Source organism: Rutidosis leptorrhynchoides, chromosome 4, assembly GCF_046630445.1.
Source record: "Rutidosis leptorrhynchoides isolate AG116_Rl617_1_P2 chromosome 4, CSIRO_AGI_Rlap_v1, whole genome shotgun sequence".
Classification (NCBI taxonomy): Eukaryota; Viridiplantae; Streptophyta; class Magnoliopsida; order Asterales; family Asteraceae; genus Rutidosis; species Rutidosis leptorrhynchoides.
Genome location: NC_092336.1, coordinates 387,428,028 through 387,444,623, shown reverse-complemented (window position 1 = coordinate 387,444,623; position 16,596 = coordinate 387,428,028). Strand labels below are relative to the sequence as shown.

The window sequence follows — 16,596 nt, the reverse complement described above, 5'->3', positions numbered from 1 at the left end:
CGTAATTATCTAACACATTACATGAACACACATTGTATTTGCGTTGACTACTTCACATGGTTATTCTCAATAGGCAATTCTCTACTACTCATCTTTGAAACAAAATGATAGAATTTTGAGTTCTGCATATCATGAAATATATCATCAAAAATCTCAAAGAAGCAACAACATTGAAAGTAATATGAACTTCATTAAAAGATAACCTGAAACTTAGGATTAATATTCTAAGTTGAGTGTATGCTAGCACTCGAGTATGCTCTATGGTAGCCAACAATGGTACATTTGCATTTGCCATTCGATCCGCATACGTCATCTAAGGTTGCTCCTAAAATCAACATTGAAACAAAATACTTAATAATAAGGATATTGTAGCACCTACAACATGTACTAAATAGCTGCAACAAAAATGTGTGACAGATTAACTAAAAATCTTATGCTAGTCCTCCCTAACGGACAACATATATAAAAAATGTATCGATAAACATGATATTTGTAACCAAATTAACCCCTCAAAAGCTACTATACACTCCAAAAGTTGTTGTAGGAATTGAAAAATGTGCTTTAATTGATTACAAACATAACGGAAAAATATACAAACACACCTTATTATTTGTTTTTCTTGTCTGGCATCACCGAATATGATCAACTTTGGTACTAATAACTTCTAGATAGAATAGGAGCTTCCTCATACACGCTTCCTAAACTGCACCACATTCAGTTAAAAGCTAAATGTTGACGATATACTTTCTCGGTTGGAAACGAACACAAAAGTAAGTGAAAATCAATAACATTTAAACAAATCAAGATGCATATGACCACACAATTTGAACTATCATTAATTAGTCAGCCACTAAATGAGAAGGTATTCATGTTCATCTCATAAAAATTTAGTAGTTATTTGTGAAATGTCATTATCATTGATATTTTCAAACATTTCAAAATTCAAATATACAACCACTTGGTTACCCATCAAAACAGGTGCAGTCTATATACCCGAGCGGAGACTAAATAACAAAGTAACTTTGGTTCCCGATTTGCTGGGGAGTTATTGACATCGTGTTTGCATTTTTTGTGTTGTAATATTTAGTAAAGATAGTAAGCACCCTTTGTTTGCGATTTCTGAAACATTTAAGCACATGAAAGACTGTTTGTTGGGTTACCATGTGCACGGTACAAAAGTTAAATGGTTTCTAAAGTAGTTAGGCATACAAAAGATCTAGTACTTCGTTTAAATTTACAGGCTTTTGGTGACATTCAGAATCATTGCTATGATATTACCATGTAAAAAGTGGTGTCGTCACTTCCCAAAAGATGTCATCGTTTTTTGTTGCATATCCGAGTTTTTGTTTTTTCCGATGTTGTGGGGCTCTCTTCGTCATCTGAGAAATGAACGTGATCAAAACCATTGGTACATGATTGCTACGAACCGATTTAGAAGCATCTATTTTTAAATGCTACACAAAATATTATATAAGCTTAAATAAAGCAACTTAATGTTGAAACTTATTATGTTGCAATAAACAAATAAGTTAATAAAATTTTTAAATAAAATATCTCAACCACATTACAGTCAAGAGCATCTTATTAGTATTAGCTGGTAAGTTATAAGAATGAGTTTACCTGTAGAGGGCACATTTTTCTGTCATCTGCGAAAGCTCTTCAACTTTTGTGAGTCACCTGCTAATTTCGGTTTTGGAGTGATGTTCGAGCTGCTAAAAACTGTCTGACAGAATATTGTGAGTTTTGGTTTGTTTATTGAAAGTCATTTTATAATGCTGACCATGTAACCTATATAGAGTAAGGTGATGAAAGGTAGTAATAAACCTCATATGGTATCTGTTGACTCAATTTGGAAATATGGTATAATAAGTGATTTAGTGCAGCTATTATAATAATAAAAAAAAGTATGGCAGAGACTGTCAATGGTGTTGGTGTATATATTTGCAGCAGCTGAACTATATGTAGGTAATATGGTTGACACTGTAAATATCAGTAGCAATACCAGTATTAAAAATGTTGATTCTTATAGTATAACTCAACCAAATGTAATAAACTGATATAACAATGGCTTTTGTGCTATAGCACCTTTGTTGTATCTCTTTGTATTAATTGTAATTAGTTCACAAAATTACAATCAAAGGAAACATTCACTGATTGCAACATACTATCAGTTCACAAAACACAAACACAAAGGTATTATCGATTACAAGCTAATGACGCTATGAAGCACAAATTATACGAACCTGGATTTTAATAAAAAGAGGCACTCAGTAACTTCAAAATCCAGAGTACACAACACTACACACACACACACCAGACCTGCTATAATATGCTTTTATTCAATTATTTAGTGGTAGATTACAAGTGTGAGAGCATAAACACTTACTTTAATAACTTCCGGATATCATGAATTGCAATGAATTCGCAGCTGAATGCAGTTTCTTCTTCCTATTCAATACCTGATGTTGTCTATAAGTTAAAATAAAATAGCTCGTCACTTTCTTTTTTTTTTTTTACCGGCTACAATAGTCGTTCAACGGAAGCCATAATCAACATCAGGCAAGAATAAACCCTAATTTGTTCTGAACCCTAATTTTTTTTCATTCAATCGCAGGAAGAAATTAGGGTTTGCATTCATGTAGGAAACAAAAAATACCGACAGAAACGATGAAGACGTGAAAAATAAATAGCCATAGATGAGGGCAGGCAGGGGAGAAAAAAATAGAAAATAAATAGGAAAGAGTTACGTAAATGTGATGTAGTTAAGGCCACCTATTGTAACTAAACTATTCATTCTTTTAACCTTTCACATCAGTGTCATATTAACACCAATATCCTTTAACTAACTCATAATTAAACACTCCCTATAATGGCTAAAACAATACTGCTCTTAATATATAACGTACAAGCAATAAAGCATCAAGTCCAACAATAAAAAACCACTGGACCCACAATTCCTATAACTAAACTTAAAACTTCCGTTAAATTGATGGTGGATGCGGGTAACTAGCACGTGCCTGTGGTTAGTTACGGGTAATGACGGGTAATGAACGGGTAATTAGCTAGTAATGAACTATAGGGAGTGGTCTAAGGGTGGCAGCTCAAAAGTAGAGGAGGGAAAGATGGGGGTGAAACTATTTGTAAAAGGATGCGCATCTAAAACTGAAACGACCAAAATTAGGGGTGTTATTAGTATATAAGAGCACTGGGTGTGGTGACGCATCATTTCAGTGTTAGTTCAGTGTCTTGCTGATGACTGGACGCTGACTGGACTGACATTGTAAACTGGCATTGGTGAAAAAACAAGGGAATTGGGAAGATTGTCAGTTCAGTGTCTTGGAAAGAGAAAATATTTATTATTAATCATTTATTTTATCTTTTTTAATTAAATAAATATTTTCTATATAAAAAAAGTTTTATATAATGACATTTTATTATTTAGATCATAAATGTATCGTCTTTTTTTTTTTTTTTTTTAGTGAAATATTTACAAACAATTAGTACGGGTGTATTTTAAGGGGTTAAAAGGAAGCGTATAAGTTGTTGAGGGACCAAAATAAAAATATGACAAAACTCATCTCCTTCACATCTTACCTGCAACATAACTTCAACTCTTAATCACAGATCTACAGCACAACTCCAATTATTTTCATAAAACACACAATGAAATACTAAATACAAGTAAATGGAGGAAAAGTAGGGGTGGTCGGTATTTGGTTTGAAACCGTAGAACCCGAAAACCAAACCGAAATCAAACCGGAAAAAAACCAAACCGAATTTGAAAAATGGTTTTCGGATCGAGTCAAACCGAAACCGAATTTGAATTCGGTTTTCGGTTCGGTTTTCGGTTTTGAAAATTCGGAATTCGGTTTAACCGAAAACCGAATTCAAAACCGAATTCAAAATTTTTAAATATTTAATTTGTATAATTATGTTTTAATGTCATTATAATTTACGATCGAATCGATAAAATATGTTCTCACCCATATGACGATTTGGTATCTCACATTATAATTATGTTCTCAAATTATTATGTTCTTCTTCTTAATAACAGAAGTAGTAAACGTCATAATTAAGTTGTAAATATTAATAAATCATCGAATTCTTGATAATTTAATAGTACGTCATTGTTTTCGGATATAAATAACTAAGACATCAGTAACGCCACAGTTAAACTAACATCGTTCTCAGTCTTTTCAAAATATTCGGTTTTAACCGAAAACCGAACCGAATCCGAATTCGATTTTCGGTTCGGTTCGGTTTTAACTTTGAATTCAGTTTTCGGTTTTGCCTAAAAAAAATTTAAAACCAAATACACCGAACCGAATAAACCGAACAAACCGAAAACCGAACCGATGAACACCCCTAAGGAAAAGGAAGGAAAAAAAAGAAGAAAAAAAGAGCGACGGTCGAAAATTTGAAATTGGGTCCCATCTCCACAGTGTCGAGTGGAAGACTTCGAATACCTCGACGCCGGACCGACGCCGAACTGGTGTGGTCCGACCGTCGGAGATCCAGCCGACGCCGAGGTGACCTTGCCCACACCGGATGCTCTAAGAGAAATAATAATAATTGTTAACTTCTTTATAATAAAAATCGCTAAGTGTAAATATTAAATAATATGTTATGTGTATAAAAAATAAAATTCCCATCGAGAATCTCATACACTCAGGTTCAATACCCATTTAGTCAATTTAATTTTGGTCCTTTTCATTCCTATGTTTCTTTTCTTTCTTTTTTTTTTTTTTTTTTTTTGCTTTGTTCTTTAAAATCTTTTAGGTCTTTTTTTTCTTTCTAAGTTTCTTTTCTTATCATTTTCTTTAAAATCTTTCTGTTTTCCTCTTTTTCTTTTAGTTACATCTTATTTTTACAGTATGTTTGTGTTTTAAAATTTCTAAAACATTTCTCTTATCTCTTTTGTTTTTCCGTATATTCTTTTGTACTTTTAATTACATATATGTATATGTATATATGTATAGATAAACAATAATTTTTTATATAAAAAATTGTATTGTTTTTTATACTATCAATATAATTTCTATTAACAAATGCTTAGGCCACACGTAGTGGTATGTTAAACCCATCCGTTAACGATGGTTAGCGGATAACAACCAAAACCAGCAACTCGTTAAATGGGTTGTTAGCCACTCCTCTAACTACTCGCCAAAGGTAAAATTGGGACCCACTATTTTTTTTATTTGTACTTTGTGTTTAATTGCTTGTACACTTTATATTTTATAGATATATTTTTTGGGTATATTTATTTTGAAATGGAGTGTATGATTGTGAGTGTTTAGTGAAAGGAATGTGAAATGAATGTTAAAAGGTTTGTGCTGATGTAACGCTGATGTGGAAGAGAGAAGTTCAGTGAAAAAAGTGTATGATTATAAGATACAATGGTGAATATAAGTAAAAGGGAATGAGGAGGCAAGCCCTCCATCTTTCGCATATTCTGTTCATCTGATATGACATGAATCACCAAACATGCACTTAGGAATAATGTAATTTACTTTTATATCAATCTTTTATCTTTTATATATGTGCATTTTAATTGTAAAATATTAAAATAGTGTTAACACTTTTTTTTTTTTTTTTTTTTTTTTTGTAATTGTAAAATACGTAAAAAGTGTTAATATTTCTATTCAAAGCCATTCATCTTTCATTATTATTTTTTCCTAAATTTTCTTTTTCTTTTGAAAAACAATTTTCTAATATTTCCTTCCCATAACTTTTAATCTTTACTTTTACTATATTAATAACTCCATTTTAATATGTATTTCTATTTCTATTTCTATTTCTACTTTTTACATATTCAAAGATAATTTATACACTTCCAAGTACACTTTTTGCTGAGACCAAGACGTATATATAAAAAATAAACACCATTCCACAAACGAAGTAGGGAGCCGCAGCAACGCGCAGCGAACCTCTAACCTCGTTATCATCAAATCAAATTATCAAAATCAAAATACATAAATTAAATCCCAATTACACCTTATTTTCTTTACCTATCTTCAAATCCCCGAAAATTAACGTTACAATAACATATTATTTTGCTCCAATTAAAATCTTTGAACAGTAAAATAATGAAGTTCAGGAACAAATTTTTTACATTTTCTCAAATGAAAAGAAATGTATATTAAGGAATCGTTCGCTTCAAATGAAGACGCCACTCATCAATAAATCCCATTTTTCCAGAATCCATACTTGGTAACTCCCACCCTTCAACTCTTTTTAGTATCTCTTGAGTTCTACCAAACAATTTAGCGGCATCCATGACACTACTCTCCCGTTTCTCTATGACACTTTCACGACACTTCATCTCTATGACTCGTCGTATGTTGGTGAAGCAAGCAGATAATATGTCGGAAATCATGCTTGATAAAAGCTCAAACAACTTTATGTCTTCATTAATCATTTCAACATTCGCTTGGTAGTTGAACAATATTGTTTGTGCATTACGATACATTGAATTAGCAAGAATCAAGTTCTTTGGATTGTTCACCATTACTTCTCCATTCGTAGTCTCGTTTTCTGAAACAATTGTTTTAGCTTTAACAGCAAACCATTCAAGAACTTCTATCGGTGTTTTTCCTCCAAAAGCACCCTTTTTGATAGTGTTTTCCAACCACATGCGCTTCTCTTCAACCTCATACCACAAGGTCGTAGTTGCCTTTAATATATTTGAATATTCGCGTGTATTATTCACGGTTTCCTCCACGAGACTAGTATACCGAAGACTTTCGCGAACATTATCGAGCAACCTATGAACTGCAACATTAGAAATATTAGGGAGAGAAATGGCGATGCATGTCAAAGTTACAACCGGTAAGCTCCAACTGTTAACAAGTTTAACGGAAGTTAGCGCTTCAACTTGATCGCTATCAAAACTCTCTACTCCCTTAAATCCGGTAGAAGGATGTAGAAACACTAAAAGATCCTTATTTTGTTCCTTCTCTGCGTCTTGGATAAACTTATTGATGGCGTTTGAAATGCGTTTCAGTGTCTGATTGCTAAGCTTCATATCATCTTCAAGTTGCAATACGTAATCACTTAGGTCACTGTTGATGTCATCATCTTCTTTAAATGGGGGTAGCTTAAACAACATTGCCACCAATGACTTCCAAGTACGTAAAATATACATGATTAAGATTGAAATGACTATCGGAATAAGCCCAATCATCTTGCTTGATACAACAATAACCTTTTGGATGCGAATGCAAAGTTCTAAAAAGAGGTTTTTCAAATTACGTAGAAAAGTTAATGACCAAGAACCACTTGATAGAAAAATTATATGGCTTTCTTTCCACTCACACAACTGCTGGAACCAGTACTTTTCTACTTTGAAGATCACAAAATGATTTTTATTAGTGAACAAATTGAAGTTCATTATTGTAAAACATCGAAATATTGGAGCAATGGTACCAACTACGATCCCAATCAACTGTGATATAAAGATGGAAAACACTGACCAGTTGTAATCTGACCCCCACTCAGAAGATATTGTTTCGCCAGTATCCCGTAATTCAAATTGCAATGATATACATAGCAATAGTTCAATGAGTAGAATAATTACACAAATTATGGCAGAAGTAGAGGATAACCGATTACTAGCCAACACAAATTGAGGGCTGCCACTTTCAGCCATAACCCAATATTTTCTAACATATTGCCTGAGATTTTCAACCATAGCCATTAAGTTATTTTGATCGTCTAGAGTTCTCTTGCATGCGACTTGGTATTTGAATTCTAAAATTTGCTTAGTAGAAGGAATCATTATAGCTGAAGAAATTATGATTATTAGTAACCACAGTAACATAGCCAGATAGATGTATGCTGCTATCAAGATCACATATATATTGGTAGTTTGTATAACACCGGTACTAATCTCGATGCAAATATTGACAACAATAGTGATAACGAGAATAACCAAACCTATGACGTTTGCAAGAAGTGTCTTGTTGTTCATAGACGCCAAAGAAGGCATTATGTTTGCCATCATCGTACACATGAAGGCCATGCTTCCCAACTTGGTTACTTGATCTAAGTATCCAGGCATGAAAGTATTCAGATCCACAGGTAATTTCATGGCGACAGTAATCACTGTGATAGATGCTGCATCGAGTGTGAAATATTTAGATGGAAACCACAATTTCCTATTTCTAAAACCGTGCAACAAATCAGCACCCATAGCAATGCTGCACAGAATTGATGCTGCAGCTACATAGACGCCAATCCACACCATAGGTTTGCTTTGCATGTCTTCAACTTCCTTATACCATGCCAGATCACAATAATATATCAATTTGTCCACATTCTCTCGTGTCATGTTTGCATACACGTAGCTATTGTTTAGTGCAGCTGGTAAAGAATACACAATATTGTAACAACCTTCGAACATGTTGAAAAGTTAATTTTGAATTTGATTTTTATGTATTTTGGTGAAATGTGAAGAAGATCAATATCTATAAACATCTTATAACAAGCCATAATTTATATCAAGAAAATTCGAAGAAGTTGCGTCCAATATTCTAGTCAATGCAAATTATGCAATTGAAAGCCCACATCCTTATTGAAAGGAGACTTGGGGTTCGTGATAAATAACTTTATGGTCGTGACGCCATTAGGTACATCAATCAATATGAAATAATATTTTAGGCCCAACAATACGAGTAATTAAAGAAAATTACTCAACTCACAAAAAGATAAATGAAAGAACAATGCGAAAAATTAAATCGACACAAGCAAAATAACGTGACTATATGCAATCGTTGTGATTGCTTTATTCCACGGCCAACTAGAGAATTTTAAAATTTGAAATCGGCCAACAAGGTTTTCGAGTAAATGAGAAATTAAAATTTTAAATTTTAAATTTGTAATTGATTCAGAGGTAATTAGTAAATGAGAAATTAAAATTTTCCCTATGGTAGAAAAAGTGTAGTTTAATTTTTCTAAGAAATATTCATGAAGTGTTGTAGTAGAGTAGAGTTACTAATATCTTACACTGCACACACTCCATTCATTTATGGTCTAAGTCATCAGTCAATGGGTGGGTTTCACTGATCAAATTGTTTGATGTTTTCTTCTTTATGTCTCCTTCAGGTTATAATGTCATGATTGTTCCATGTGCGAAAGGGAGAAAATAATGCCCACTATGACAATTAATTTAGACCCCAGATCGATATGTTGGGACACAGGCCCTCACAATCAAACTCAATCTCACAATTTTATTAATATGCAATAACAAAATGAAAAAATTACGTTTAAAACATAAAGGAAACCAATAAACCATTGGGACTACATTTTTGCTTCACACACTTACCATGCACGTGACTTTCTTGCCACTAACCATGCATGTGACTTACCATAAAGGAAAAAATTACTTTTAATAATCGATTACAATGCGTTTACTTTAAATACTAGGAAACTATCAGTAGCCCATACTTGCCACTAACCATGCATGATCATATCCATGATCTAGTTACACCCATGATCTAAAGATTACTATGCCATCTCACACGTACACCCTGACCTTAGTCAACACAATTACTAATTCCCACTGATTAGCAATTAAACAATACTATTAATTGTATTAGTTTACAATAACTTGATTATGAACACAAGACTCTCAATAAACAATAAATAAGAATTATATGAACATGAAATTGAGAGAACACGAATTGATAGAATAAGAGAGAAAAGTATTCGTGCTTCAAAAGATACAAAATACAGAATCATCGTACCCCTATTTATACAAGATAAACCAAATCTTTATGATTTGGTTTCCAAAACTACCTGACTAGAAAATAGGAAAAGATAAACTTAAACTTATTAATATTCTAAACAAATCAGTGTTTATCTTCTAGAGATAATATCAAATCAAAACGTGATCTTCTAAATATTTATCCAGATCTCCAGAATTCCCATAGCTTCATTATCAAGTAATTAAACCGTTGACCACAACAGATTATGCAACTCCAGACTCTAACATTCAGACTCTAAACTCCTGCAAAAACATTTTGACTCATCAGATCATTTTCCAACAATCTCCCCCTATCTGATGATGTCAAAACTACCTGTTCTTCTACTCCTTCAGTTTTGTAAGCTCCTTCTCAATCAACTTACACTTGCTCTTCATATATCTCATTTTCTTCAACATGGGCAACTTACCCTGCAAGTGTTTCAACAACTTAACTCTAAAAGGATGAGTCTGTTCAGTTGTGCACCTGGTCAACAATCCAAGCAACAAATTAATATCTGCACCTTCAAACTGATCCACTCTAATCAGCATTCTTAGATTTCCAGTCGTTTTGATCATTAAGGCATCCAAATACTCAACATAGCTTTCATCAATAAACTGCAAATGTTCTGGAACAGAGTATCTCCCAGCATGACCTCTAAACCTTCTTTCTTTCATCTCCAAATTAAACATACCACATAAAACCTCATAATCCTTCAAGCTGATAAATCCTTCTTCAAAAACAAGATGAACTAAATTACACACTTTCTTGAACACTTCATCAACAATCTCCTTATCTCCTTCACATCTTTGTATACAAACTGCCAAACCTCTCCACTCACAAAAACCAAGTCTCATAATATGACTCACTTTCACCTTTATTCTTTTATCAGACATATGAGTCATAGTCAACAACAAATTCACCTCAGTTTCTGACTTCACAATCTCAACATTAACTACATCTCCTTTATACCTCTTAAACATGAATCTTTTGTTCATTAAAAACCTCAATTTGTCTTGAGCAGCTGCAACCATAACAACATTTTCTTGATCATTGCCATCACCACCCTCTTGAACATTCACCTGTATATCATCACTTGGTTGAACAACACCACCACTTGTACCAACATCTGTACCTGTTTGATTTACACATGCAACAACTGCTTGATCATGAATTTGAGAAACTTGAACACCAACATCTCTAGCAATAACTCCAGCATCAACCATTGAAACATCAACAACAGGTTCAACAACTCCAGTTTCAACTTGATTTTGATTAACAATCACCTCAGTTTCAGTTTCCATTCTTTCACCATCATTACTCTCCCCCTCAACCTGTAACTCCCCCTCAATATGAGCCCTTTTGGAAGACTCCCCCTCAACACCTTCAGCTGATGACCTCTTTCTCTTCTCCCCCTTTTTGACATCATCATGAGAGAGAGCAGATAAGAACCTCCAAATTTCAGCTTGATCATCCTTAAGAGACTTGATATCTGAGGCAAAACCAGCAAAACATTCTTTAACTTCTTCAACACCTTGCATCTTGTTCTCCAAAATACTCAACCTATCACCAATAACTGTTAAACTTGCTACATCACCAGAACCCTGCACATTCCCAACCAACCTCCTAACCTCCAACACCTCATCATGAGAAACCAAATTAGAATGGAGTTTATAAACTTGGGACTGCACACCCAGAAGCTTGTCATCAAACTTCTTAGCCATAGAAGTCAAAGCCTGAGATAGGCCAACCTCTGTGACTGGTGCCTCAGCCTGCAATGTAGAACCAGTTGTGATTGAGAAAGGTTGTATGTCCTCAACACCTTCCTGTTGTGAAGTAGGGTGATCCTTGGACAAAGAAGCTTTTGAGGCCTGTACTTCATCCTGTGATCTGAATGAAGCATTGGCAGCCTGTGCAAGAATGTGTAAGGATTGGACATTTTGAGAGAGAGGTGGCAGACTGATGTCTGAGGTAGGTTTAGCCATAGATTGGTCTTGAGTTTGGTTTGATAAGTCCAGGATTGGGACTTGAGTTAAGTTATCTGAGGGGGTTGGCTCAGTAAATGTAATGAGGTTATCCAAGCTCACTATCCTAGTAGGTTCAGGCTGGGTTAAAGTACTCCCCTCACCAACCTCTAGCAGAGGTGGTGGAGTTGTACTTGCAGCACCTTGCCTAATAGATGTTTGATGTGCATCTATGGGTGCTGGAACAACTAGGTTTGCAGACATGTGAATATTCTCAGTATGAGCTGGTGAGCTCACAAGGTTGTTTAATGAAGAATTTTGTTCTTGAGCAGTGGGAGAAGGTGGGTTTGAATTGAGTGGGATTTCCTCATCCATCCCTTCTGCCTGCTCTGTTTGTTGAACATTGTGTGGTGGAGTAACTGGGGGGCAGAATCAGAATGATCAGATTCTATAAGTGGTTGATCAATGTTTTGATCACCTGCAGATCCTGGATGATCAGACCCTGCATGTGATTCCCCTTCAGACCCTGATTGCTCATGATCTAAAGGTTGATCTGGTTGACCAGGTTGAGCTGGTTGACCATTGTTGATCCACTGAAGCATAGCTGGAGTAAGTCCAATTTCATTGTTGTTGATGTGATTATGAAACATCCTTGTACTACACTCAGGAACAGCTGTAAATTCATAAACCCTGAACACCCTTAACCCATCATACAAATTAGGAGTCGTAGCCTGTTCTATCATCAAACTTAAAATCCTTATGAATGGAACATTATGATCTCTTGGTGTTCTTTCAGCTAGCAACAACATCTCATTGAAATACAACCTGGAAAAATCTATATTCCTCCCAGTAACAATTGCATGAAACAAGAAAGCCTCAAAATCATTGATTTCAGTCAAACTACCACTTTTGAAACTCAAACTCCTTACAACATTAGACAATAAAAACATCCAACGAGGTGTATGTCCCTGTAAGCGTTCTTGCCTCCCTATTACCAACACAGGTGTACCAAAACTCAGCTAACAATTCAGGATACATTGTGGTCGTTTTGAAGAAAGCTTCCCTTAGTGGATGATTATGCATGAACTCAATCAACTCTTCATAGCCCTCATTCACAAAATTCTCTGGAATAGTGTCGCAAGCAACTCGATTATTCGCCGATACCATAACATCTTTGTTGGCTTTGATCTCCACAGCTCGGATCATGTTTGGAGTGGGTACTAGAACAAAAGGAATATACTTTGTGCGTGCCATTGTGCTTGATCGAAGAAAATTGCAGTAAAATTGAGGGAATTTTGAAGTTAAGAACGTAAAAGGGATTTAGGGTTTTAAAATTGAAATCGATGAAGAGAGATGGAGGGATATTTATATCCTAACAAGATTTCAAAAAGTTACTTTTAACCCTCCAACTTATTTACCGTTTACCCCTTTTAAAATAATCCTTTTTCTTTTTAAAACAAAATAAAAATACACAAAAATACAAAAGAAAGTAAATAACCTTAGACTCTGGAAAACATGACGTCATCCAGACTCTGGAAATCAGACTCTACCTTTTTTTTTTTTTTTACAACAACATAATTAGAGAGTATCTTCACTTGTCAACATTTCTGTTGAAGGATTTAGCATACCAAGTTTTTCAAGAAGATAAAAATGCCTCTCTTCAGGAAGTGCCTTAGTAAAAATATCTGCCAGTTGATCTTTTGTGCCAATATGTTTTAACACCACTTTGCCTTTCTCAACACAATCTCTTATAAAATGATGCCTGATCTCTATATGCTTAGTCCTGGAATGAAACACTGGATTTTCAGTAATAGCAATAGCACTTTCATTATCACACATGATTGGAGTTTTGGTTAAAGTTAATCCAAAATCCAATAGTTGATGTTGCATCCAAAGCAATTGAGCACAACAGCTCCCTGCAGCTACATATTCAGCTTCTGCTGTTGAAGTGGCCACTGAATTTTGCTTTTTACTTGACCAACTCACCAATTTACCACCTAACAATTGACAGCCACCAGATGTGCTTTTTCTGTCTAACTTACAACCTGCATAGTCTGCGTCTGTGTAACCAATTAGATCAAACCCTGAGTCTTTAGCATACCAAAGACCCAGGTTAGGAGTACCTTTCAGGTACCTAAAAATTCTTTTCACAGCCTTATAATGAGACTCTTTAGGATCTGACTGATAACGTGCACACATACATGTAGCAAACATTATACCAGGTCTACTAGCAGTTAAGTATAACAAAGATCCAATCATACCTCTATAGGTTGATTGACAAGTTGGTTTTCCAGATTCATCTTTATCAAGTTTTTCAGAAATACTCATTGGGGTTCTTAAAGAGGAACAATTTTTAAAACCATATTTGGTAAGCATATCAGAAACATAATTACTTTGGTTAATAAAAATACCCTCTTGACTCTACTTAATTTGTAGCCCAAGAAAATAGTTTAAAGTACACAAGTTACTCATCCTATATTCTTTAGACATTATATCTGAAAACCATTTTCTCAAAATTGGATTAGTAGACCCAAAAATAATGTCATCAACATAAATTTGAACCAGTAACACATCACCTTTCTCCTTTTTGATGAATAAAGTTTTGTCAATAGCTCCTCTAGAAAATTTCTTTTCCAAAAGAAATGTTGACAAAGTATCATACCAGGCTCTGGGAGCTTGTTTCAGACCATACAGTGCTTTCTTCAATCTGTAGACATGCTTGGGAAACTTCTTATTTTTGAAACCAGGAGGTTGCTTTACATACACCTCTTCTTGCAATATACCATTCAGAAAAGCACTCTTTACATCCATTTGAAACACCACAAAATCTTTATCTGAAGCATATGCTAGAAACAATCTGATTGCTTCAATTCTAGCAACAGGAGCAAAGGTCTCATCATAATCTATACCTTCTTCTTGTCTGTACCCTTGAGCCACTAGTCTTGCTTTATTTCTAACCACAATACCATCTTTATCAACCTTGTTTCTGTAAACCCATTTAGTACCAATTGCAGTTTTACCTTCAGGTTTTGGAACCAATTCCCACACATCATTTCTTTCAAACTCAGTCAATTCTTCAGTCATAGCTTCAACCCAATCATTGTCAGCCAATGCTTCATCTACTTCTTTGGGTTCAATGAGTGAAAGAAAATTTGAGAAGAAACAATAATTAGCAATTGCAAAATCAGACACAGGTGTCTGAGATGAAGAACCAGTTTTAGGTAAACCAGTAGGATCTACAACATAATCTTCAAGATGCTTTGGAATAACAATATTTCTAGAAGATTTTCTGATAGGAACAACAGGATTCAAAGTAGTATTAGAAGGTTGATCATCTTCATGAGTAACACTTGGCTCATCTTCTTGTTGAACTTCTTCAGTGAGAGCATTATCTGCAGAATTTTTCAATCCAGATAAATTAAATTCATCTGTCTCAGACTCTGAATCTAGAGTCTGAACACTGTTTCCAGAAATTAAATTAGATAATTCACCAAGTGCAGAATGCTCAGAACTAGATGATTGATCCATTTCAATGGGACTTTCATCAAAAGAAACGTTAATGGATTCTTCAATCTTCATTCTCCTCTTATTATACACTCTATAAGCTTTAGAAACAGAAGAATAACCAATGAACACACCTTCATCAGATTTTAGCCTCATCTTCTCAAGCTGATCCCTTTGATTCAAAATATAGCACTTACATCCAAATACATGAAAGTAATGAATAGTAGGCACCTTTTTATAATACAATTCATAGGAAGTTTTCCATGCCTCTTCACAATTAATGACCTGTTTTGAGTATAACAAGCTGTATTGACAGCTTCTGCCCAGAATCTGAGTGCAATATTTGATTGGCATAACATGGTTCTGGCTGCTTCAATAAGTGTTCTATTTCTTCGTTCAGCAACTCCATTTTGTTGTGGAGTTCTAACAGCAGAGAAATTTTGACCAATTCCAGACTCTTCACAAAATTCAATTAGAGTAACATTCTTGAACTCAGTGCCATGATCACTTCTCAATTGTTTAATAAGAACACCTTTTTGAACCTGCTCTTTCTTGATTAAATTAATGATTTCTTCAGGAGCATCACTTTTTGCAGCTAAAAAGATAACCCAGGTAAACCTAGAATACTCATCAACAACAACCAAAGTATATCTTTTCCCACTTAGACTACTAGTGTTCATTGGACCAAATAGATCCATATGAAGCATATGAAGTGGATCACTAATAGTGGCTAGGGATTTTGAGGGAAACTTTGTTTTGGTTTGTTTACCCATTATGCAAGCAGAACAAGGTTTATCTTTCTTGAAAGGTTGCTGAGGCAAACCTCTAACAAGCTTCTTTTTGGAAAGCTCATTAATATTTTTAAAATTCAGATGAGATAACCTTTTATGCCAAAGCCAATTAAGTTCTGGAACAGTTTGAGAATACAAGCATGTTTCAATTTCAGAATCAACAGAATCCAAATCCAGCATATACACATTTTGGAATCTCCAGGCAACAAGAGTTGGTCTTCCTTTTGGATCATAAATAATTCCAGCTTTCTTTCTTATTCTGATTTCACAATCTTCATCAGCAATCTGACTTACACTTAGCAGATTATGCTTTAACCCTTCAACTAAAGCAACTTTCTTGAATGAAACACTTCCAGCAATAACAGTACCATAACCAATAGTCTTTGCAACTGAATTATCACCATATCTCACAGAAGGACCTTTTTCTTCTACAAACCCTACAAGATGCTCTTTGCATCCAGTCATGTGTCTTGAGCAACCACTGTCTAAATACCACTTATTACCCTGCTACACAAGACACAAGCAAAAGAAAAATGATTAAATCTTAGGGGGAACCCACTTTGCAGTGGGTTCAGATGGAGTGCATTTAACCCTCCA

The 16,596-nt window shown here is 34.6% G+C and overlaps 1 protein-coding gene and 1 long non-coding RNA gene across 2 annotated transcripts; both read right to left on the bottom strand.

Moving 5' to 3' along the window:
• Positions 1 to 256: 256 nt before the first annotated feature.
• On the bottom strand, positions 257 to 1,522 carry LOC139845356 (uncharacterized). Its single transcript, XR_011758286.1, has 3 exons — positions 1,279 to 1,522; positions 603 to 703; positions 257 to 325 (listed from the first exon to the last, which is right to left on the bottom strand). It is a non-coding gene; the product is annotated as an uncharacterized lncRNA (long non-coding RNA).
• A 4,617-nt stretch (positions 1,523 to 6,139) lies between these two features.
• Positions 6,140 to 8,329, bottom strand: LOC139841900 (uncharacterized). Its single transcript, XM_071832087.1, has one exon. It carries the CDS (start codon positions 8,327 to 8,329, stop codon positions 6,140 to 6,142), a length of 2,190 nt encoding a protein of 729 aa, XP_071688188.1.
• Positions 8,330 to 16,596: the final 8,267 nt, after the last annotated feature.